We start from the raw sequence: 27,128 nt of genomic DNA on the forward strand, positions 1-27,128 counted from the left end.
TCTCCGGGAACAGAAGCACTCACGGGGGCCATTTTACCTGCTCCCCATCAGCCAGGTTGGCCCAATGCTAGCAGAAAGCAGCTGTGACACTTCCATATACCTTGGTGGCTCTGCTTGCCTCAGCCCGGCTCTCCCCGGCAGACCAGCCCTCGCAGGGACGCCTCTCAAGTTGCTGCCACCTGCTAGACCCAGGTCGGCGGTCTCAGCATCCCCCCAAGACCCTGCTGCCCTGCCACACCTGGTGCCAACCCGGGCCAGGACCAGAGCCCTCTGAAGGCGACTTCCTCCAGACGTGGCGGGGAGAGGGACCCAGCCCCACCCAACATCGCTCCTCCCGCAGTGCATACGGACCCCTCAACAGCTATGCTAGAGGCGACCCTGCCACCAGCGTACCTGGAGTAGTCAGAGCCACACACTGCGGCCAGAGGGCGGGAGGCTGGCCCTCCTCTTTGGCACAGCCGCCAAGTCCTAGCAGGTGGGCACACGCAACCCACACGACAGATACTCCTGGAGTATCCGATCTGGTGACAAAGGGATGGTGCTTCCGAGCCACACAGGATGCTTTCTACGTAAGGCCACTACCATCGAGACTGGGACACATAAGTGACCGACATAATACAAAGAAACAAAAACAGAGAGACAAAATGAGGAGACAAAGAAATATGTTCCAAAAGAAAGAGTGACAAAACCACAGAAGAACAAAATGAAACAGAGATGAGAAATCCACCTGATGAACAGTTCAAAGTAAGGGCGATAAAGATACCTACTGTACTTGAGAGAAGAGTGGAGAAATTCAGTGAAAACTTCAAAGAGATAGAAAATATAAAAAAAGAACCAGTGAGAACTAAAGAATACAATCATGAAATAAAAAATACACTAATGTAAATCAACAGCAGAACAGAGGATGTAGAATGGGTGAACAACCTGGAAGACAGGTTGGTGGAAGTCAAGCTAAACAGAAACAAGAAAAAAACTACCAAAAATATGGAGAATAGGTTAGGACCTCTGAGACAACATCAAGCATACTAACGTTCACGATATAGTGTTCCAGAAGAAGAGAGAGAGAGGAGACAGAAAATTTCTTTGAAGAAATAATAGTTGAAAAGTTCCCTAACCTGGGGAAAAAGACATCCAGGTTCACAGAGCTCAGGAGGCCCAAATCAGACAAACCCAAGAAGGTCCACACCAAGACACGTTAGAATTCACACGTCAAAAATTAAACATGAGACAACCTGAAAAGCAGGAGAGAAAGGCAACTAGTTCCATACCAGGGAAACCCCATAAGGCTATCAGCAGATTTTTCAGCAGAAACTTTGTAGGCCAGTAAGCAGTAACATGATATATTCAAAATGCTGGGAAAAAGAAAAAGAAAATCTACAACCAAGAATAAATAAGAATAAATGGCAAAGGAATCATTCAGAATGGAAGGATACATAAAGAGTTTTGCAGACAAAGTTAAAGCAGTTTGCCACCACTAAACAGCCCTATAAGAATTGTTAAAGGGACTTCTTTAAAAGAAGAAGAAGGCCAAAACTTTAAAAGAAGAAGAAGGCCAAAAACTAGAAGAAAATGATAGAAGGAGAATTCCACTGGCAAATTCAAACATATAATAAAGGAAGTAGATCACTCACTTATAAAGCTAGTGTGAAGGTTAAAAAACAAAAGTAGTAAAATAAATCATATCTACAAAAATTAGTGCCAGGACACACAAAATAAGAAGATAAAATACTATATCATTATATATATATCATTATCATTATATATATCATATATATATGATATATATATATATCATATATATATAAGGGGAGGAATAAACGTAGTGCTTTGAGAATGTGTTTGAACTTAATTGATAATCAACTTAATACAGACTACCATAAACATAGAATGTTATAGAAGAACCTCACATGGCAACCACAAATGAAGCACTTTTAATAGATACACAAGAAAAGAAAGAAAGAAAAGCATAACACTACAGGAAAGTCATCAACCAAAAGAAAGCAAAAAGGAACTAACTAATCAGAAAACAATTAACAAAATGGTAATAGTATGTACCTATAAATATTTCCATGTAAGTGGACTAAATGGTCCAATCAAAAGACACTGGATGACTGGAGGGATAAACCCCTTACTCCCGAACCCAGAGCCATCTATAATCTGTATGGTACCTACAAGAAACTAACTTCAGATCTAAAGACACATACAGACTAAAAGTCAAGGTATGGGAAAAGATATTCCATGCAAATGAAATGAAAAAAAAAAAAACCTAGCAAAATTTATATCAGACAAAATAGGCTTTATGTAAGAAGAAAAAAAGAGGGGCACTAAATAATGAAGAAAGGATCAATCCAACATAACAATTGTAAATATCTATGCACCCATCATAGCACATAAATATATAAAACAAGTATTAACAGACAAAAAGAGAAACTGACACTAATAATAGTAGGGAATTTTAGCAGCCATCTCATTTACATCCATGGGTAGATCATAAGACAGAAAATCAGTAAGAAAACAGTGGCTTCAAACCACACATTGGATCAAATGGATTTAACACATATATAGGAACATTACGTCCCAAAACAGAATACACATTCTTTTCAAGCGCACATGGATCATTCTCCAGGACAAATAACATGTTAGACCATAAAACAAGCCACAGTGAATTTAATAAGATTGAATCATATCAAGTATCTTCTCTAACCAAAATAGTTTGAAACTAGAAATCAACCACAAGAATAAAACTAAAAAAAAAAAAAAGAAAAGAAACACACACACACAAAACCAAAACACAACAACAACAACAACAAAACAACCCACATACACATGGAGGCTACAAAGAACAAATTAAAAAACGATGTACAGACAAATGAAAATGGGAACACAATGCTTCAAAATCTTTGGGATATAGCAAAAATAGTTCTAAGAGTTACATTTATAGTAATACAGGTGTATATCAAGAAATGAGAAAAGGCACATAAATTATTTAAACCTACGATTAAAAAAATTAAAAAGAACGGGGCATCTGGGTGGCTCAGTCGGTTAAGTGTCTGACTCTTGATTGCAGCTCAGGTTATAATCTCATGGTTTATGAGTTTGACACCCTAATCAGGCTCCATGCTCACAGTGCAGAGCCTGCTTGTGAATCTCTCTCTTTCCCCCTTTCACTGCCTCTCCCCCAATAGTGCTGTCTCTCTCTCTCTCTCTCTCTCTCTGTCTCTCTCTCTCTCTCCAAATAAATAAAATAAACTTTAAAAAAGCTTAAAAAGGAACAAAGCCCAGAGTTAGAAGTAATGACATAATAAATAAAGGTGAGAGAGAAAACTGAAATAGAAAGCAAACAAACAAACAAAAAACCCACAAAAACAAAACAAAACCCAAAAAACCAAACCACAATAGAAAAGACTAAACTAACAGCTGGTTCTTTGAAAAAGATCAACAAAACCCATTAACCTATAGCCGGACTCCTTAAGAAAAAAAGAGAAGGCCCAAGCAAAATTAGAAATTAAAGAAAAATTGGGGTGGCTCAGTAGGTTTAGCATCCAACTTCAACTCTAATAATGGTCTCACAGTTCGTGAGTTCTAGCCTTGCGTCGGGCTCTGTACTGACAGGTCAGAGCCTGGAGCCTGCTTCAGATTCTGTGTCTCCCTTTCTTTCTGTTCCTCCTACACTCACGCTCTGTCTCTCTCTTTCTCTCTAAAATGAATAAATGTTAAGAAGAAAAAAAAATTAAACAGAAATAAACAGAAAAAAGAAATTAAGGAAAAATTAAAACAAAAATGAGGGAAATACAAAGAGTTATGATTTTACTGTGAAAAATTATACACCAATAAACTGAAAAATCTAGAAAAAAATGGTAATTATTACAAACATAAAATCTTCCAAGACAGAAAAAAGAGGAAATCTGACCAGATGACTTGCTAGTAACAAAACCGAATTGGTAACCAAAAAATCTCCCAATTAACAGAAGTCCAGGACCAGACGTCTTCACAGGTGAATTCTACCAAATATATAAAGAAGACTATCCTCTCAAATTACTCCAAAAGATAGGAAAGGAAGGAAAACTTTTTTTTTTAAATGTTTTTTTGTTGTTTTTTTAAAATTTTTTTTAACGTTTTATTTATTTTTGAGACAGAGAGAGACAAAGCATGAACGGGGAAGGGTCAGAGAGAGGGAGACACAGAATCTGAAACAGGCTCCAGGCTCTGAGCTGTCAGCACAGAGTCCGACGCGGGGCTCGAAATCACGGACCGTGAGATCATGACCTCAGCCGAAGTCGGCCGCTTAACCAACTGAGCCACCCAGGCGCCCCAGGAAGGAAAACTTCTAAATTCATTCTATGAGGCTAGTATTACTATGATACCAAAACCAGATAGAGACATTACAAAGACACAAGAAAAAGAATAAAGAATATTACAGACCAACATTCCTGATGAACATAGATGCACAACTCCTCAACAAAATATTAGCAAACTGAATTGAAAAGACCATTCACCATGATCAAGTGGTATTCAACTCAGGGACCATGAAACCATAGAACCATGAAATCATCTCAACAGACGCAGAAAAAACATTTGACGAAGTAAAACATCCATTCCTGATAAAAACCCTCAACAAAGGGTTTAGGGGGAATATATCTCAACATAATACAGTCCAAATATGACAAAACCACAGCTAACATCGTACTCAATCATGGAAAATGGAGAGCTTTTCCTCTAAGATCAGGAATAAGACAACAAAGTCCGCTCTTGCTACTTTTATTCAACATAGCATTGTAAGTGCTTGCCACAGCAATCAGCCAAGAAAAACAAACAAAAGGCATCCAAATTGGTTTAAAAAAAAAAAAGTTAAACTGTCACTATTTGGAAACAACATGACACTATACACAGAAAGCCCTAAAGTCGGCACCAAAAAAAAAAATTAATAATAAAAATTTACAATAAATAAATGAATTTGGTGAGCTTGTAGAATATAAAATTATTCAGAAATTTGTTGCACTTCTATCCAATAATAATGAACTACCGGGAAAAAGAAAATAAGAAAACAATCCCATTTACAACTGTATCAAGAATAAAATTCCTAGGAAAAAAATGTAGCCAACAGGGTGAAAGACTTGTATTCTGAAAATTATGATGATAATGAAAAAAACCGAATATGCCACAAACAACTGGAAAGATATTCCATGTTCATGGATTCCAGGAATATTTTAAAATGTCCATATTACCTAAAAAAAATCTACAGAATGCACACAATCCCTATCAAATTACCAATCGTATTTTTCACAAAATTAGAACAAAGAATCTTAAAATCTGTATGGATCCACAAAAGACCCCTAAATGGGTTGAGAAAGAAGAACGAAGTTGGAGGTATCACAATCCCAGATTCCAAGATACACTACAAAGCTGTAGTTATCAGAACAGTATGGTACTGGCCCAAAAACAGACACACAAAACAACGGAACAGAATACAGAGTCCGGAAGGAAGCTCATTCTCTGGTGGTCAATTAATCCATGACAAAGGAGGTAATAATATACAAAGGGGGTGGGGGGGAGAAAGTCCCTTTAGTAATGGTGGTAGGAAAACTAGACAGCTACATGCAAAAGACTAAAACTGGACCATTTTCTTATAAGCCATACAGAAAAATAAACTCAGAATGAATTAAAGACCTAAAAGTAAGACCTGAAACCATAAATCTCCTGAAAGAAAACATAGGCAGCAAATTTTTGGACATTGCCCTTAGCAACATTTTTCTGGATCTGTCTACTCAAACTAGGGAAACAAAAGCAAAAGTATACTATTGAGACATCAAGCTAAAATACTTTTCCACAGTGAAGGAAACTATCAACAAAATGAAAAGGCAATGTACTAAATGGGAAAAAATATTTGCAAATGATATTTCCAATAAGGGGATAATATTCAGAGTATATAAAGAACTTATAGAACTCAACACCAACACACACACACACACACACACACACACACACACACCAAAGAATCTGCCTAAAAAATGCACAGAGGACCTGAAGAGACATTTCTTTAAAGAAGACATACAGATGGCCAATAAACAAATGAAGGAGGCTCTACATCACCAATCAAGAAAATGCCAGTCAAAACCACAATGAGATATCACCTCATCCAAGTCAGAATGGATAATGATAATAAAAAGTCATGAAATCATACATGTCAGTGGGCATGTGGAGGAAAGGGATCCCTTGTACACTGTTGGTGGGAATGCAAATGTTCCATCCACGATCAAAAACAGTATCAAGATTCCTCAAAATATGAGAACTAGAAATACCATACAATCCAATTACTCCTCTACTGCGTATTTACTCCCCCAAAACAAAAATGCTAATCCAAAAAGGTATAGGCACCTCTACATGTATTGCAGCATTATTTCCATGAGACAAGATATGGAAGCAACATAAATGTCCATCGATAGAAGAATGGAGAAAGATGTGGTGTATACACACACTGGAGTATTACTGAGCCATCAAATGTAACGAAATCTTGCCATTTGCGACAACATGGGTGGACCTAGAGAGTATTATGTATGTTAAGTGAGATAAGGCAGACAGAGAAAGGGAAATACCGTATGAGTATACTTACAGGTGGACCCTAAAACACAAAACACGCGAACAAACAATAACAGAAACAGACACATAAATACAGATTACAAACTGGTGGTTGTCAGAGGGGAGGGGTGGGAGGATGGGTGAAACAGGTGAAGGGACTAAGAGGTACAAACTTCCAGTTATAAAATAAGTCATGGGGATGAAAAGGACAGCAGAGAGTATATAGTCAGTGAAGACTGCACTTTGTGTGGTGACAGATGGCAACGAGACTTACCGTGGCAAGCACTTAGTGTTGTATATAATTGTCAAAACACTATGACATATACCAGCAACTAATATACTGTATGTCAACTATCTTCAAATGAAAAAAAAAATTTAAAAAGGAAAGTCCTAAATCTTGAAAACTTTCAATAATCAGATTAATTCTACTATTCTCCTTCTTTGTTTGATTTATTTCATTTGTTCGAAATGTTTACTAAAAGAAAATATTAAAAATAATTAGGAAAACATTGAAGACCAGAAGGATTTTTAATTTTTCTCTAGGAAATTACCTTCTCTGTCTAGAGCTAATATCCAATTGTTAGCCACACCACATGGGGCTACTGAGCACTTGAAACGTTCCTAGTCTGAAATGAGAGGTGCTATAAAAATACAGAATATTTACTGGATTTCAAGGACTTTGTACAAAGAAAAGACCAACTGCTCAAAAGGGTAATTTGTACCATTCACAATTTAAATATATTTATTATATGTTAAGGAAACAATATCACATACCTATATTAGGTTTAATAAAATATAGTATTAAAATTAATTTCATCTTGTTTTAATATAACTATTAGAAAATATAAAGTTAAAAAAAGGAAATAGAAAATCATATATACACATACACACACACACACATACATACATGGCTGGGGGGATATAGCTGAGGGGAGGAAAACACAGCTGTAGTGCAGAAAGAAGCATGAACAGGTTCCTTACAAGGTTGAAAGCTGGGGATGGATAGACCAGGAGATGGAACTTAGTGCAGAATATCCCAGCACACTGATTTTGTCGGCATGGTATCAGTTAAAGCTCTCAAGCCTTACGAACAGGGTATTTGGGCCAGTCCTAACCCACTATATTCAGTCAGCATGAGAAAACAGCATTAAGTTGGCAAAGCAAGTTAAGCAGTACAGTCAACTAAGAATGACAAATCCTTTAAACTGGTGGAAATATTTAAGACATTCAAAGCCATTAATACTATGAGAATATCAAACCAATTTAAAACTTCTGGCTGCTTCCATCACTTAAGGAAAACCATTTTTGTGGAGCTAGCTTCATTTATTTATTTATTTTTAATGTTTATTTCTGAAAGAGAGAGACAAAGCACGAGCAGGGACGGGCAAAGAGACAGGGAGACACAGAATCTGAAGCAGGCCCCAGGCTCGGAACTGTAGCACAGAGCCCGATGTGGGGCTCAAACTCACAAACTGCAAGATCATGACCTGAGCCAAAGTTGGGACACCCAACTGGCTGAGCCCCTCAGACGCCCCTGTGGAGCTGGTTTAGACGACCTTATTAGTTTGCACACACAAAATCGTGCAGACACCCACACTCAGCACTGTGTTACCTTACACTCCCCCGTGCTTGGAAGAACAGTGTCCACTTGATAATAAGATGACCATCTAGGCATGGTTACATTAAGCGCTATTTGAAAAATGAAAACTATCTTAAATACATGTCTTAATCTGAATAGTTTAAGCGCTCTTTTGTTTGTTTCTGTTTTGTTTTGTTTTGTTTTTGTTTTTGTGGTAGATTTTCCACTGCTGGGCCAATCAAGTACAACCCGCCACTCACACTCAGGGAGGATGTGTCTAAGCTCCTAACCCCAATTCTGGCGAACAGGTCTCCTCGGGACACCTTAGCACCCAAACGTCTCATTCCTTCCTTCTTTTCACTTCTATTTCTCCATAAGCTCGACGAAGGAGGGGATCAGTACCTGGGCGGCCCCCACCCAGCAGGAAGCAGCTGAAGTCAAGTGGCAGCCCTGCGTGGCTCCCTGCCTCCACCGGGTCCCAAAGCAACAGGAGCTCTCAAACACAATTCAGATCCAAAGTTCTCCAAGTGAACTAATCCCCTTAAAAATACGATTTAAAAACCCTCCTGTTTTCAGAGATCCTCACAATAAATGTTTCAAGGAAGTTATTATTTAAATCCATCGATAAACGAGACAACAAGGACTCAGATTACTCCATTAAAATTGCTTAAAGGCACACGACTCTTTTTGGAAAACTAAGATTACAATCTTGTTTCACTAACTATCAGCCTTTTCCCCCCAACCTACAAGGCATAATGTAGAAGCCTGGTGCTTTCTGGTTATAGAATATTTTATTCCCATTTTGTAAGAACAGAGGCAACACAGTTATGGAAATATTAACATGCTCTGACTCAGAGTATAACTCATTTCCTTGCTTTTATACCGCTGTATATCTGAACAGTGATGTCACATACTGTATGTGTGGCTCACAGCTGCCAGAGACCACGCAACCTGGTCAAGTGAGTGGCTCCTGCGCCCTCCCCCCCACCCCCCACCACTTTCCTTAACAGCCGGGCAAAGGTGTATGACCACCAGCAACACAGGCTAGGGGCGAAGGTTCAGATAAAATGCAATGGTAGGAAAGAAAACCCTTCTAATTTCCTCAGCTTAAAGGGAGAATTTTATAGCAATCTGTGGACAGTCAGAGGAGAAGGGTCTAGCTTATCGTGAGCGATCAGAGTTCTGGCACGGGTACAACAGCCTTCCAGCTGTGGCTACACCTCCCACAGCCCAGCCACTCGCCCCTGTGCCCCCAACCACCAGTTCCACAGGGCTTAACTGTGGACCCTTTAGGCCACGGCAACAGCTTCACGTATTTGGGCTACAACAAAACCAGAAAACATCACTACTCTCGTGAGACTATTGTCCAGTGGAGTCAGACAGACAGCAGATTACAAACATAATAAATAAATTCTATAGTATGTTATCAAGTAGTAGTGAGATGAAAAGAAAACTGCTAAATTGGGAACCACAACAATGAAAACAGGACCTACAAAAAGCCAGTGGCCTAAGGTTGACTGAGTCCAAGAACTGTAGTCTTGGGTTTAATTTATTTAAAAACTCAATCGGGGGCACCTGGGTGGCACAGTCGGTTAAGCGTCTGACTCTTGGTTTCAGCTCAGGTCATGATCTCATGGTTTGTGAGTACAAGCCCTGCATCGGGCTCTGTGATGACAGCATGGAGTCTGCCTGGGACTGACTGACTCTCTCTCTCTGCCTTTCACTGCACTCTCTCTCTCAGAATAAATAAATAAACTTTAAAAATGAAGAGAAAAAAAAGAAAAACTGAATTACACGTGCTGCACTAGGACAGATCCTGGGGACTTACAGTGGGAAGCGCTGGTGTGTCCTAAGGCGGGACCAGGGGGCATGCGTATCCTAAGGGTGGATGGAGGGGGGGAAACACGTGTCCTAAGACAGGACCAGGGGGCACATGTGGAGAGCAACCAGAGGTCACACGTGACCGTCAGCAGCAGCAGCGTGTAGACAGGGTGCAGGGCTGGGCCAGGAGAGGTCGGCTAGGACACATGGCTGGTGTGGAGGGAGGCGGGCGGAGCTTGGAGAGGGCCCCCTGCAGACTTTTAACCAGTTTCGTTACGAACATTCAAATGATTGCCTACTGTTGCACCCTCATCACAATAAAAGTAATGGAGTTTTCACAGGAAAGCTACCAGGGAACGTTTATGCTGCAAAAGACGGCTTAACTTTCCTTTAACACGGACGGCCTGGACTGACACTGCACTAACTATCAGACTGTAAAGTCCCCGAGGACAGGACTCAGTCTGTTTGTCATTACAATATTTTACACGTGCTTTATTGTAGAGTTAATCCTTACTGGATTGAATTCTAGAGCGGGAAGCCCAATAGAAGTTGAAGATTTTTATCATTCTGTACCAAAAGTTACATTTGCAAATATGTTATGTCCCTAAGATTCCTATTTTTGCATTAGAAAAGATTGTTTTGTACAAGTTGTTTCATCCTGAATCTTAACTTGGATTTTTCACATAGGAAATACAATCTACTTCTGACCTTGTACTAAAGAGAGCAATGAGTTTGAGACTGGAGTCACACTTGGTAATATTAGTTTTAGACTCAGATAAACATCAAAAATTAATAAAATACCTTAATCTGCAGCTTTGCTTCTTGCAGTCGGCCTTTCCACGAAGCTACAAATTTCAGGCTATCTACAGAACAGCCCATCGCCCTGGAAAAGTAAAGCGTCAAATGTCAGCAAAAATAATCCTCAACAATTAAACTACCAAGAGTAATGGAAAACAGATAATTCCCTATTTATCTATAATTGAAATATTCACAATGTGCGAGTAATCAGAGCTCTTAAACGATGCACAGTATCTTAGGCTTCCTACTAAGTTTGTCAAGTTAACCGGTAACATCAGTCTCCTCTTCAAGGCAGCACAAGTCCCTTAAGTATTCGGCCTTTCGTTTTTATTTTACCGTCTCCGTTTGACCGTGACCCTGAAATGCAGGCCCGTGGTAAGTGTCTCATAAATGCTTATCAGTTGAGCTGAAATGTTGGTATTTATACCACAATCCTAAGGCACTACAAATTGAAATCCCCCAATTTGTCTGTCTGTAAACAACAACTAAATTTGGTTCAGTTTATTTTTCCACCGTGCAGCTCTTTTATTACATTCTAATTTATTGAAAAAAAAAATCAGTGTATACAGGACACAATCATCCAAGTGTGTTTTAAAAAAGAGCTCGATCTTAACTACCAAATCCTGCCCCCCACCAAGAAGCCTGGTCAGCAACGTCCAACAGAATTTTCTGCAGAAATAAAAACATCTTCATGCAGCGCAAAGTGGTAGCCACTGCGCAACCGGATGTGGCTGGTGTGAGTGAGAAATTACATTTTTACTTTTACTTCGTGTTGACCCCTTTAACTATACACGGCTCCATAGCACCTCCACCAGTCCTATCAGACAAGGCATGTCCGGATCAATCAGCAACATTTAAAAACCAAATTTCACCTGTTTCAATTCTAATAAAAAACATCGTCATTAAAAGCACTGCTTTTTAAACTCAAAGTTAACTGTGTTAAGAAATGTCAAGTATTAGGAAATAACACGACTCCCTTAATTCAACAGTTGGTTTACTTCTTGACAAGGAAGGACAGTAAGCGGAGACCTTCACTTACCGTGCAGTTTCCTGGCGAAGAGCGTTGAGAAACGTGTCTGGGTGGAACAGTTCTGACAGGTCAAGTGTATCAGAGAGAAGAGCCTGTTTCTCGGCTCTCTCTACCCAGCTCTAGAGGGGAAAAAAGAAGACAGAAACCCATTTAAAAACTCTGTAAACTTGAAAGACAAACTATTAAAGAACTTTTATGCAAAAGTAACATTTAATAAGACACTTATGCCGTTTCAAATTGCTTTGAAATAGAGTCTGGAAAAAAAAGAGATTCTACTTTACACTGTGAAGTCTATTGTACTCTTTTTGACATATTTATCCATCATAAAAAAAGCTTCCTTGCACAACCTTCTGCTGGTAAAAATCCACTCAAAATAAAATGTCTAAAAGATGAAAAATAACGTAACACACAGCATGTGAGCGTGGCCTGGCGCCTCGCCTGGTCCTGGGCAGTCACCCCCAGTACGCTCAGCTGACCAACGGAGCACTGGGTGTGCGGCTGGAATCCTCAGGGCCTCCAAGTCCTGGAAATGCGACTCAGCTGGGGTCCAGTTCCAGATCTCAGCGTAAATTTGCCCCCTCACTGAATCAAGCGTTAGAGAGGAGGGTAATGTCCAAGAAGAAAGGATTCTGTGTTAAAAGGTGTTTTTGAACAGACTTTTCTTCTTATCTGGCATTTTATAAATCCATTTATACTCCATTTGATGAAACACACATCACCATCAAGTATATGAGTAAAGTAAAAAATTACCATTTGGAACAAATAACAAAAACAACAAAGTCTTGTGCAACACTATGTGCTTTCCTTGTATTAACCCATTTTATGCTCACGACAGCACTGGAAGTTAGTGTGGTACTCGTTTTATAGTCAAGTGAGGAAACGGAGGCAGAGGAAATAAATTCGGGAGCCTTAAGTGATTTGTTTCTCTGCAATACCCCTGGCAGGTGCTCAGGTGACTTTAGAGGAGGATACCTTCCTGGTAACGTCTCAGTCGGTCTGTCATCTCAGCTTGTGCACAGAAATGGTACCAGGGTAACGTTGTGGGTACAAACTTGCAGAAACGTCATTTACTCCGTAATCCCTAGGGAAAACTGTATCTATTTAATTTATAACTGTACAGAAAAGCTGTGTTTCATGCACTGTAATACCCTGCATTTACACCTGTCAGCCAGGTGCAGAACAGGAGAAACTACACTCTCCAAACCTACTGTTTGCATTAACATCTTAACGCACTTGACTAGTCCTTCTACCCCACAGCAAAAATGTTCCTATGTCCCTACTGTCAGTTGAAAATATGCTTATTTAAAAAGCAGAAACAACTTAAAAGAGAGCCCTTTAACAGACTACAATGATTTCCTCTTGGATATTATCCTTTAAAACAGTAACACTTCATATAGTACCTATTTTCAATCAAGTACATTTAAATTATTCATTGTTTATTTTGTTTACTCCTTATGAAATGTTTTTATTATCTCTGCCTTCTATTTTCATTAGCTAAACACAGCTAACAAATTATGCTTGTGTGATCTTTTGTTATATGTAATATTTAAAGCATACATATTTCAAGTTAATACTATCATTCAATTAATTTCTTAAAATTAAATTTTAATTCAAAAATTTCAGAAGAGTTCTTGCCAGTAACAGATGTACATATGTTCAAATTAATTAAAAATTAAAGTGTGGCTGATAATCAGATTTTTACTTCAAGTCTGAATTAATAAAATAGCAAAAACAGGAAAAGCCTCTATAGTACAAATGTTTTTATTCGCCCGCAAGTGGCAGTGGGGGATCTTTTTGGTCTGTTAATCTTAAAGGCAGACTAAAGGAAAGGCATATTTGGTAAGATAAAGTTTAAATAACAAAGATTCTTTTAATATGTATACTGTCTTTGAATAGCAAACTTCACAGTAAAGGACACAGTGAAAGACATTTGAAAGATTACACTTAAACCTGCACATGGATGTTTACAGCAGCTTTATTCCTAACTGTCGACACCGGGAAGCATCCAAGGTGTACTTCAGCAGGCAGATGGAGGAATAAAGCGTGGAGCATTAGACAACAGAATATGACTCAGCACTAAACAGCAAGGAGCTATCAAGCCATGGAAAGACATGGGGAATCTTAAATGCAAAGGACTCAGTTAAAGAAGCCAATCAGAAAAGGTGACATTAGTGTATGATTCCAATAACATAACCACCTTCTGGAAAAAGTCAAACTATGGAGACAATAAAAAGGGCAGTGGTTAGCCAGGGTAGGGGAGGAGAGGATGAACAGGCGAGGATGGGGAATTTGCAGGACAGTGAAAACAGTCTGTAAGGTGCAGTAATGATGAGCATGTATCATTATGTATCTGTCCAATCCCATACACTGAAAATACCAACAGCAAATCTGAAGGTAAACTGTGGACACTGGGTGATTATAATGCGTTGATGTAGGTTCATCCTCTGTTAAAAAAAAAAAACAACCCCAAAAGTTCCCCTCTGGTGAGTGATGTTGATAATGGGAGGCTATTCATGTGTGGTAGCATGGGGTATATGGGAAATGTCTGCACCATTCCCTCAATTTTCTCATAAACCTAAAACATCTAAAACAGTAAAGGCTGCTTTATGTATTTATGTATGCATGTAATTTTGAGAGAGAGTGTGCATGCTCACCTACCTGAGTGGGGGAGGAGCAAAGGGAGAGGGAGAGAGAGAATCCCAAGCAGGCTCCATGCCCAGTGTGGAGCCCAACGTGGGGCTCATTTTCACCACCATAAGCTCATGACCTGAGCCAAAATCAAGAGTCAGACACTTAACCACTTGAGCCTCCCAGGTGCCCCAGTAAAGGCTATTTTAAAAACATTTAAACTCGGGGCGCCTAGGTGGCTCAGTCGGTTGAGCATCTGACTTTAGCTCAGGTCATGATCTCACAGCTCTGAGTTCAAGCCCTGCGTCGGGCTCTGTGCCGACAGCTCGGAGTCTGGAGCCTACTACGGATTCTGTGTCTCCCTGTCTCTCTGCCCCTAACCCACTCGCATTCTATCTCGGTCTCTCTCAAAAATAAACAAACATTAAAAAAAATTTAAAAAAAGCATTTAAACTCATTTTTAAGAATAGAAATAAAGACACAAGTATAATAATCTTTAATGAGCAGCAATATGCACATATGGATTGGGCTTTCAACAAAGTTGAAGGTATATTAGTTGAAAAATATTTCTCAGTGTTTTTCTTTCCCCTTGGCTATTAGCCACTTTCTTTCTAAAGGATTAAATCTGAGAATGAACGAAACATCTGGGTCTCTATGATTATGAAACTGTTTACCTCTAATTCTTCAAATGATGTATAATAAATGTAATTACGGAGATACGCAAATAAAGGGTTGGGTGAGTTTTTGAACACTGTGTGTGTACACACACACACACACTTAGAATTATAGGCAGTATAACTTCGAAACTGGAATGATCCACAGAGATCATCTAGTACAGTTCCCTTATTAGCACACAAATATAATGATGTTTTCCTAAGCAATATAGGACAGTTTTAAAATAATGCAATATTTGGGATGTCTGTGTGGCTCAGTGAGTTGAGTGGCTGACTGCAGCTCAGGTCATGATCTTATGGTTCATGGGTTCAAGCCCCGCATCGGGCTCTGTGTTGACAGCTCAGAGCCTAGAGCCTGCTTCACATTCTGTGTCTCCCTCTCTCTCCGCCCCTCGCCCTCTTGCACCCTGTGTCTGTCTCTCAAAAGTAAAATAAATACACGTTAAAATAAAATAAATAAAATAAAATAAAATACTGCAATATTTTATCCAAAAATATGCTAGTGATGGAAGCAGAACTTATGAATTCAAATGACATTCATTCACTCATTTAGAAGCATTTGCTGAAAGCAAGGAGCCTATTATCTTGTTAGAGGAGATAAAACATGCACAAATGACTGATAAAAAGTATTAAGTGGAGACAGTCCAAGAAGATGCTGAATTTACCTCCTCCCACAGACACACAAAATCTGCATGCACCTATGGAGTAATTCCTCCTGGAGAAGAGCTGAGGACCAAATGAAAAGCTTCTGTACAATAAACAAAAAAGAGACTTATAGAGAAGGGCAGAAGACATGCGAAACAAGATAATGATGGAACCTCATTCCCAATGTGAAGACTGGCAGTGTGGGGAGATATCAGATATCACTGAGGGGCCTGCCCTCACAAGTGCCAACCCTGGGACAGAGCAACAAAACAGCGGTTTAAAGGGCACATAGACTAATACGGAAAGAAGACATTCTCAACATAATAAAGGCTATATATGGCAGACCCACAGCTAACATCATACTCAATGGTGAAAAGCTGAAAGCATGTCCTCCAAGATCACAAATAAAACAAGATTGTCCACTCTCCCCACGTTAATGTGACACAGTACTAGAAGTCCCAGCCACAGCAATTAGGCAAGAAAATGAAATAAAAGGTATCTGAATTGGAATGGAAGACTTAAAACTGTCACTATTTGCAGATGACATGATGCTATATATAAAAAACCCTCAAGATGTCACCAAAAAACTATCAGAACTATAAATGAATTAAGAAAAGTCACAGGATGCAAAACTAAGAAACCCAGAAATTTGTTGCATTTTTATACGTAATAATTAATTCCAAGAGAAGTTAAGAAAATAATCCCATTTATAATTATATCTAAAAGAAAGAAATACCTAAGAATAAATTTAATCAAGGAGGTAATACACCTGTACTCTGAAAATTGAGATATTTGATGACAGAAACTACTGAAAACACAAATAAATGGAAAGATATACCATGTTCATGGATTAGAAGAATACTGTTAAAAATGTCTGTGCCACTCAGGGGCGCCTGGGTGGCTCAGTCAGTTAAGCGTCCAACTTCGGCTCAGGTCATGATCTCACAGCTTGTGAGCTCGAGACTCGTATCTGACTCTGTGTTGACAGCACAAAGCCTGGAGTTTGCTTCAGATTCTGTGTCTGTCTGTCTGTCTCTGTCTCTCTCTCTCTCTGCCCCTCCCCCACTTGCGCTCTCTTTCTCTCTCTCAAAAATAAATAAAAACATTAAAAAAAATTTGTAATTAAAAATAATGTCTGTGCTACCCAAAGCTATCTACAGATTCAATCCCTATCAAAATACCAACAGTATTTTTCACAGAACTATAACAAAGAATCCTAAAATTTGTATAGAACCATCAAAGACACCAAACAGCTAAAGCAATCTTGAGAAAAAAGAAAAAAGCTGGAGTTATCACAATCCCACAATTCAAGATATACTCCAGAGCTGTACTAATCAAAGCAGTATGGTACTGGTACAAAAATAAACACACTGATCAATGGAACAGAATAGAGAGCCCAGTAATAAACACATGTTTCTATAGTCAATTAATGGACAAGGAGGCAAGAATATACAATGTATAAAAGACAGTCTCCTCAAGAAATGGTGCTGGGGAAACTGGACGGGTACATCCAAAGAATAAAACTGCACCACTTTCTTATACCATATATGAAAATAAATTAGTAATGGATTAAAGATTTGAATTTAAGACCTGAAACCATAAAACTCCTAGAAGAAAACAGGCAGAAAGCTCTTAGCAATGTTTTTTTTGCAACAGTCACCTCAGGCAAAGTCAACAAAAGCTAAAATAAAGAAGTAAAATTCCATCAAATTAAAAAGTCTTAGCAGAGTGAAGGAAACCATGAACAAAACAAAACATCAACCTACCTAATAGGAGATTTATACAAATCACACATTTCATAAAAGGTTAATCTTCAAAATACATAAAAAATTACATAAATTAATACAAAAAACATTAAAAAAACAAGCAGAGGACTTAGACTTTTTTTTTTCTAAAGAAGACATACAAATGGCCAATAGACATGTGAAAAGACGCTCAGCATCCCTCATCATCAGGGAAAACCACCATAAGCTATCACCTCATACCAGTCAGACTGACTAATATCAAAAGGACAAAAAGTAGCAAGTCCTGGCAAGAATGTGGAGAAAATGAAACACTCACGCACCATTTCTGGGAATGTAAATTGCTACCATCATTATGGAAAACAGTATGGAGGTTCCTCAAAAAATTAAAAATAGAAATACCATACAATGCAGCAATTCCATCTCTAGATATATGCTCCAAGAAATTGAAAACACCAATTTGAAGAGATATATTCACCACTGCTGCCCTATTTGTAACAGCCAAGATGTTGAAGCAGTCTGAGTGTCCTTCAACAGATAAGTGGATAAAGAAGACTGGATATATATACAATGGCCTATGACTCAGCCAATAAAAAAGAATGAAATCTCACCATTTGCAAAAACAATGGTGGACCTAGAAGGTATGGTAAACAAATCAGACAGAGAAAGAGAAAGACAAATACAGTACAATCTCACTTATATGTGGAATCTAAAAAACAAAACAAACAAGAGAAAACAGGAACAGACTTACAGATATAGGAAAGAAACCGCTGGTTACGATAGCAGGAAGGTTATGGTGGACCAGGCAAAATAGAGAAAGACATTTAAAAGGTACATGCTTAAAGTCATGAAATAAACAACTCATAGGTATGTACTGTACAGCACAGGGAATACAGTTAATAATATTGTAATAACTTTGTAATATGACACATTGTTAACTAGACTTATAGGGATCATTATTAAATGAATAGTCATGTTTGAATATTTTGTGTAATGTCTAAAATGTACATAGTCATGTAATGTTCTGTACATCTCTGTGACGTACATCACTATGACATACATGTAGAACCAGCAGGATGTTCTATGTCAATTATAATTCAATTAAATAAAAAGGTATTATGTGGAAAGCCACAAAAGAAACGAATAATGTCTCATGAGAGTTCTACTCCTCTATGAACCAATATATATAGAATTTTGAAGGAAAAATTTTTTCCCTTAAAAATTTTGTATCTAGTTAACTTACATTTCATTTGTTAATACAACTAAGTATCACAACTAAGCCTATATATATACAGGCTAGAGTTCAGAAAATAAATACACCACAATTGTATCTGTTCTTTTAAACATTACTCAAAAATATTCTTTAATTGTTTTAAATATTTAGTCAAAACTAAGATTTTTAAGGATGTATAAATCAGAGGCTAAAGCTATTGGTTATCAGTAATGAAATCAGTTACATATAGAATTAAATCTATATGATTTCTATAACAAATTAAATCCCCATAATAAACTTTTTGAGATGACTTCAAAGGGCAAAAAAAAAAAAAAACCCAAAAAACATCAGTTACATAAACCAAAAAAACAAAAATATCACTTCAAGTGTTCATACACACTTATGAAATATGTCATGTATCCATACAAAAAAAATTGAACTTCCATCTCTGATCAAAATGAGATGAAAATGTAAGAATTTAATATTTTATAAAGGTAGCATCAGAGATCATTGGGGAATGGAAAAAATATTCAATTGATATTGTTGGCAAGAAATGGTTTAGTGCTTGAGAAAAGTTAAATCTTTAATTCACATTCCAACCTAAAATTACACCCCTTAGCATTCTGAGTAGAATATTATTCCACAGATTAATGGGAAAGAAAAGAAAACCAATTTAAGATGAGGAAGTAAAGATGATGTATCTATTATGGGGGACTTTTTTTTTTTTTTTTTTTTTAAAGAGAGGTGTCTGGTGGCTCAGTTGGTTAAGGGTCTGACTTCAGCTCAGGTCATGATCTCACAGTTGGTGAATTTGAGTCCTGCATCAGGCTCTGTGCTGACAGCTCAGAGCCTGGACCCTGCTTCAGATTCTGTGTCTCCCTCACTCTCTCTCTCTTTGCCACTCCCCCAGTCATGTTCTGTCTCTTTCTCTCTCAAAAATAAACATTTAAAAAATTAAAAAATATAAATAAGAAAAAACTTAAGTTACAGTACATACTATTTTGAATATATAAAAATATAAAGTAAAAAGCACTGAAAGTAAATTTGGAAATATGTTTTCACATATATGAAAATAAATTAATAACAATCATAGACTGTTTACACTTATTGAAACATGAAAGGTAAGATTATCTTTAATCTTACAGAAATTCTAAAACTAAGATAATATTTTAGTCCAAAAGAATAGCAGAATAATAAATGATAATGCTCAAAGTTTGGTAGTATGAAATGTGGACAAAATTTTAGTAGGAGTGTATACTGATACAGTATTTCTATAAAGAAACGATGAAATGTGCCAGACCTTCAAAAATATGCAAGGTGGTTTACTTGGTGATTCCTTTTCTCAGAATGCTAATTAAAGAAACAATGAAGAGGGGCACCTGGGTGGCTAGTCAGTTAAGCATCTGACTCTTGATTTCAGCTCAGGTCATGATCACATGGTCAGTGGGTTCAAACCGTGTGTCGGGCTCTGTGCTGGCAGCGTGGAGCCAGTGTGGGATTCTCTCTCACTCTCTGTCTGTCCCTCACCCACTTTCTCTCTCTCTTTCTCAAAGTAAATAAATAAACTTAAAAAAAACCAAAGAAGAGACTATTATACATAGCTTGCTAATTTAAAATTATTTGTAATATTAAGAAATTGTAAGGGTAATAAACATAATAAAAATTAGAAATTCAAATGTGGTAAATCAATACAATAAAAATTACAATACAACAAAAAATTAGAAATTCAAATGTGGTAAATCAATACAATAAAAATTACATAGCAATAAAAACTGGTATTTGAAAAATATTTAATGACACTATAAATATTCATGACCTAATGTATTCATCAGAATGTAAAAACAGATACATAGTATGAACCTAATTATGTGAAAACATTTAAATATGTAAAAAATACTGAAAAAAGTATATGAAAATATATCATTTTAGCTAGGCCTGGCCAATAGCCTATTAACAAATATATTTTTTTATAAATAAAAGCAATTAGTATAAAAAGAAATGCATTAATAAACTGATGTCACTTTATTTTGTTTTAAGATACCATTTTCTTGGAAAAAATGTTTAAGGTAAATAAATATTTTAGGCAATCACAAGAATGCACAATGGGGAAAGACACCTATTCAATACAAGGCACTGGGAAACCGGATAGCTACATGTAAAAGAATGAAACTGGACCACTTTCTTATACCAAACACAAAAATAAACTCAAAATGGATTAAAGCCCTATATGTGACACAGAAAACCACCAAATATCCTATAGAGAGCACAGACAGTCATTTCTCTGACATTGCCATAGCAACTTTTTTTCTAGGTATGTCTCATAAGGCAAGGAAAACAAAAGCAAAAACAAACTACTGGAACTACATCAAACTAAAAAGCTTCTCCAGAGAAAAGGAAACCATCAACAAAAGAAAAAAGCAACCTACTGAATGGGAAACAATTATTTGCAAATGATATATCTGATAAGAGGTTGATATCCAGCATACATAAAGAAATAAATAAACAATCCAATTAAAAAATGCTCAGAGGATCTCAACAGACATTTCTTCAAGGATGACATGCAGATGGCCAACAGACACATGAAAAAATGCTCAACAGTCATCATCAGGGAAATACAAATCAAAACCACATTGAGATACCACCTCACACCTGTCTGAATGGCTAAAATCAAAATGAAAAGAAATAACAAGTGTTGGTGAGGATGTGGAGAAAAATGAACCCTCATGCCCTGTTGCTGGAAATGTAAACTGGTGCAGCCACTCTGGACAACACTGTGGAATTTCCTCAAAAAATTAAAAATAGAGACACACTGTTAGGTATTTACCAAAAGAAAATGAAAATACTAATTCAGAGGGATACATTGACCCCTATGTTTATTGCAGCATCATCTACAATAGCCAAGACATGGTTGTAACCTAAGTGTCCATCAATAGGTAAATGGATAAAGAAGATGTATGCGTGTGCACGCATGAACACACACACACACACACACACACACACACACACACACACACACACACAGAGGGGACTATTACTCAGCCAGAAAAAGGATGAGATTTTGCCATTTGCAACAACATGGATGGACCTAGAGGGTATCATGCTAAGTGAAATAAGTCAGACCGAAAAACACAAATACCATATGATTCTGCTCATAAGTCAAACATAAAGAAAACAAACACATGAATAAACCAACAAAAGCAGAAGCAGACCTACAAATACGTAGAACTGACAGCTGCCAGGGATGTTAGGGATGGGCAAGTTGGGAGAGGGGGAGAGGGAGGTACAGGATTCCACTTATGGAATGAGTAAGTCACAGGAGTAAAGGCAAAGCCTAGAGAATACGGTTCAGGATACTGTAACAAGAACGTGGGACAGATGGCAGCCACACTGTGCATAATGTATAAATTTGTCAAATCATCAGGTGAGCAGAAAGCATATCTGTGTGGCTTAAATCCATTTAGATTACTGGACACTTGATCTATGATCTACCTTGGTAAATGTTCTGCACTAGAAAAGACTGTATATTCTGTTGATGTTGGATGTAATGTTCCATTGTTATTAAGTTAATTAAATGCTGTTCAACTCTTAGATAACTTTACTGATTTTCTGCCTCTTATTTAATTACTGAGAGCAATGTTCTGCCATCTCCAACTTTAATGATGGATTTACCTATTTCTCCTTGCATTTCTATCAGTTCTTGCTGCATGCATTTTAAAACTATTAGAAATGGAATGTTTAGCATTGTTATTTTCATAATTTGATCACCTTATCATTATAAAATAATCTTCATTATCTCCCATTATATTCTTTTCTGTGAAACCTGTTTTGCCTGATATTAAGACAGCTAAATGTTTTTGTTGGTGTTTTGGGGTTTTTTTGACTAATGTGATCATGGCATAGTTTTTCTATCATTTTACTTTTAATCTATTTGTGTCTTTATATTTAAAGGGCAATGCCTTGATGCCTTATAGCAGTCATATTTCAATTTTGTTTTCTCCAATCTGATAGTTTTTGTCTTTTAGTTGGTGGCTTTGAATATATGTATGTTTATAAAAATGATACTTGATAGCTTATTTTATTATTTAGGAAAAAACTGAGCTTATAAATTGCCATGTCTTATATAAGAAAATCTTAGAGTTCAAGACAAAAATAGAATTCAGTGAGTAAAATTATGGCTTCCAATTTGTTTTTAGATGAAACTTAAAAATACTGTTTTTAAATGAAAGTTCAAAAATCAGAAAATTTTTTTACCATAATCATGCCTTAAGATTATTTTTAATTACAAATATTCTAGTCATATGTGATAACGACTATGATTTCGAATCATAATTTTTGTATGTGAGGAATATTTGATAAACATAAAATTCAGTGTGACTTGGTTTATCAATAGTGCTCTTGACTCACTGATTATGTGGTTGAAATTAAGGCAACTGTATTCTTCAAATGGATTACTTTAGGGAAAAACTGGATAAAGCAGTTCTCTTTTGATAACTAAGTGGTGTCTGGGGGCCTCCATGAACACTTAAATCAAGCACGTCTGATGCGTGCATTACAAATAATGAAACTTAAAGAAGATATGTCGAAGACGGTGTGCACCTGCTGGCGGAACCCAGCAGCCCTCCGTGCGGGTGCCCCTCAGGCCTAGTCTCAACACCTCATTGACACGCTCCAGCCACGTGGACTGGGCCTTTTATTCCTTAGGTAAGCAAAGCCCATTCCTGTCCCAGATTCTGCACGTGCTGGCTCGTCCGCCTAGACTTTTCTCTCTGGCACGCCCACGGTTTGCCTTCTCACTCAGCTCAAGCCTCTGTTCACACGTCCCCTCCTAAGAGAGGCCTCACCTGAGCACACTGGCTCCACCCTCTCCAACCCACTCACCTGCCAGCTCCCTTAACTGACACCAATCTTCTTCAGAGCATCCTAATATTAACTGGAAATACGGATCAGTTCCACTTTAATATTTGGCTAAGATCTATTACTTGCCTTCACTCTCTGGTAATCCGAGTAAGTAGATGCCGACTGTAAACAATTCCTGACATCCCAGAAATGAAGACTCGTGTTTGTAAAGCACAGGTGTTACTAATCTAGTAAGTGTGATGTTATTAATGCCAACCAGCCATGACATTTAGATCTACTTTACTTTATTTACCATTGTATATGGATCAGGCATTTTATATGACACTTGGAGTGAAAATAACCTCTTATCTGCTCTATAGGTTGAAATTCTTGGTCTCAAGTATAATTATGTACTTGTTGCAAGAATAAAATTTTAAAAATAACGACTGTGAAACTGTTCATGTTATGGGAAGAGATTGAGAACTCTGTATTTCAGTAAGGGGAGAAACAGGATGATAATAGAAATCTTAAGAGAGAATGCAGCAGCTAGATAAGCATAGGAATAATGTTGGAAGCATTTTAGGAAAAAAATATTAATAAAAATGTAGTAACAAAGTATGGTATACCTGTTGGCTATGGTGAAATCCAAATCTTTGTAAAATTGTTTGACATATTTGCACCTGCAACATTAAATAAAACACTGAAGAAAAAAAGTGAATTCTAGGTGAGCGAGTTGTCTTTAAGCACGAGTCCTTCGAGAGGAGGATCTAGCTGGGGCTATGTCCCATCTGAGAGGAGACAGAACAATGGCCCTCAGCTGTGTTGCCTTAAAGTTTCCCTAGGAGGAAAACGTCTCCTATTGTTTACCAGAATATCTAACAGAAGTCATCTTCAATTGAAACACAAAAACAAAAAAGAAAAAGAAGAAATGAGACCCACCAAATATTTTCTCACTTAGTAAGATTTCACAGAACAGACATTAAAAGAATACTTATTTAGGAAAATTTTCTACTGAGGTTTTAAAAATCCAGGAAGGTTAAAAAAAAAAAAAAGCTTCACACGTCATTCAAGTAGCGTTTCCAGGACAGGAGTACAAAAGGAGTTTGCAGATTTACTTAAGGAGTGGATGTTACGTCCAGGTTCTTCCTAGACACTGTATTACTGAGAACGCTTTCCTGAACTGTGTGCACTGTGCACACAGGAGTAGTGTTAGTGGTAGTACCACTGCACAGTCCACGCCCCCAGTGTCCAACCACAATTAGATGGGCGTGTGGCGTGTGCAACAATTAAGTGAGCGTGCGTCATGTGCCACCCCAATATGACAGGCTCACATTGTGCGACACCACATCAGGGGGGTGTGTGTCGTGCGCAATCCCACTCAGGCGGGCGCTTGTCGTGTGCAGCCCCAATCTGGCGGGCGGGTGTTATGTGCAACCCTGACCTGGCGGGCGGGTGTTGTGTGCAACCCCGATCTGGTGGGCGTGTGTCGTGTGCAACCCCAATCTGGTGGGCGTGCACAACCCAGCGTCCTTCAAGGCGGGGCAGGCGCACTCACACCAGCGCGGATGCCCACTTCCCTCGCCTGCCCCGGAGTCTGCAGCTGTGAAGAACTGAGCACAGCAGAGCACAGTGACCCAGGCAAGAGGCACAGCCAGGATCCTGTCGTCGGGCCACCACCACTGACAAATACAGGGACGGCTGTCATGGGGTCAGGAGCCAACGTCTGGAGTTTTGCTCCCAGCCCCCTGGGGTGTTGACCCGCGTTGTCAGATGGGACAGCCTCCAACTGCAGCAGCACCCCCCCTCCCCCACAATGCCGGCACCTGCCGGCCACGCCCCCTCCGGCCGCACAGCCCCGGCTGACCCAGAAGACTGGGCCACAAGGACAGACGGCAGTGTGAGTAGGGCACTCAAGGAAACCCACCCGCAGGTGGCTCCATCATTTGCATTGCGGCGTCCCGCCCCCTTCCACGGGGGCCCTCCCGGGACGATGGCCAACTGGAGCATGCGCGCAAAGTCGGGAGGGGTTGTGACAATGACCAGGTGGGAGGGAAGAAACCACCAAGACCCCAACATGTCGGGTCAGCGCACCGCCATTCCATGGCAGGTCACAGAGCTACAGGATGCGGACCACACTCTGGAGTTGTCTTGCTATGCAACTAATAACCTGGGCTCTGGCAGATATGACCCAAGACTTGAGACACCCAGAGAAGTCCTGACTGGTACGGGTGCCCAGGTTGCTGACCTCACCAGCACTCACTGGGTACTTGCAGGGGGACAGTGTGCCACAACCACGCTTGCCGTTTAAACATCCTCTGCCTGTTTGCTGCTGTCAACATCTGCTCATTATGCCAGTCCAGCGAGCTGCTGAGATTGGTATGCATGTGGTAAGAGCGAGATGCAGACAAAAATTCAGGGAAGACTTTGTTGTCCTGAAAGCCAATTAGGCTGCTGTATTGTCACATTTCTAGAACCAAGGCTTATCTTGTGCACAAATAGCACAGTGGATAGGACTGCTTCCCTAAAGCTGCACATCATCACAGACCACAGACTGCCACTTACTACTCCAGATGTGCAAGCCAGCTGAGCGCAGGCAGAAGTTATGAGCTGAAAGTGTTGACACTACCGTCCCTGTACAAAATTTAACTCCTAAAATCCCGTGATGCTATCGCTATAGTAATAGCTCTATTTTACTGGGTAGTATTTCAGTTATGTACCCTACGTTCATTCTAGGATCGTGACAACAGTTTAAGGTTTACCTGTATATTCATCTTAAATCTCAGGGTTTGGGCCAAGATTTTTTTTTTCATGAATTCTAATAGTAATCTATTTATTTGTTTTTTTTTAATCTATCTCCTTCCCCCCAAATTAGAGATCCCTGTTGATAAGAACTCCTGGTTCCCTCATTACTTGTTATTTTTAAAGAATGCTACATAAACCCTGACGACGGAACGAGAAATGAATGTGCGGTGCTTCGCATATAAAATCATTCTCACCAGCTGCCGCACACGTGATCTCCATACTCATGTCTGTAACACCGCGTCAGACACCGGGGTCACTGACCAACGGACCCTTACCTGTATCGCAAGGGCACGAGCCACGAGGCCTCTCAGGTACTGTAAGGGGTCTTCTGGGCCTTCCCACCTGCTCTGCCATGCCACAGGACACTGCAACAGAAAAAGGCTCCAGTGTTATATATAAAAGACCTTTCAACAGCGGTGTGATGGGGAGAATGTTTTGGCATAATCCACATTATGTGTGTCATGAATTTATTTTCTTGCAATATGTCTTTTTTTCTCTTATCACAGTAAAAATGAATGACACAGAATGGATTCATTTGTTTCTCTCAAAAGAGATTCTTTAAAGTAAAAATTCTTGAAAGAATAAAAGCATCAATAGGCAGATACAGAGCAGCAAGCCAGCTGTCCCACGACAATACTTAGTCCAGAAAGAAGTCACATCAAATCCAACAAGTTCATTTTATCAGTGGTCAAGAATGTTTAACAAGTCTTGGCTCCTATAGACATTCCTTAAACTATAAACAGAACAAAATATAATAGAACTTCCATCCCAAAACCACACTCAG

General features: G+C 38.6%; 1 protein-coding gene across 8 annotated transcripts in view; it reads right to left on the minus strand.

The window, feature by feature from the left end:
* The window catches only part of DYNC2H1 (dynein cytoplasmic 2 heavy chain 1), a 347,141-nt gene that overhangs the window by 35,075 nt on the left and 284,938 nt on the right, over positions 1–27,128 (minus strand). For all 8 annotated transcript variants that reach the window (XM_053900571.1, XM_053900570.1, XM_053900566.1 and 5 more), the window contains 3 exons: positions 26,620–26,709; positions 11,814–11,923; positions 10,778–10,859 (listed from right to left, as the gene is read on the minus strand). In XM_053900571.1, coding sequence (XP_053756546.1) covers positions 10,778–10,859; positions 11,814–11,923; positions 26,620–26,709 — 282 coding nt within the window. The remainder of the gene's footprint in view (positions 1–10,777; positions 10,860–11,813; positions 11,924–26,619; positions 26,710–27,128) is intronic.

This window comes from Panthera pardus, unplaced genomic scaffold (assembly GCF_024362965.1).
Source record: "Panthera pardus isolate Hobbes unplaced genomic scaffold, ASM2436296v1 HiC_scaffold_12, whole genome shotgun sequence".
NCBI classification, from domain to species: Eukaryota; Metazoa; Chordata; class Mammalia; order Carnivora; family Felidae; genus Panthera; species Panthera pardus.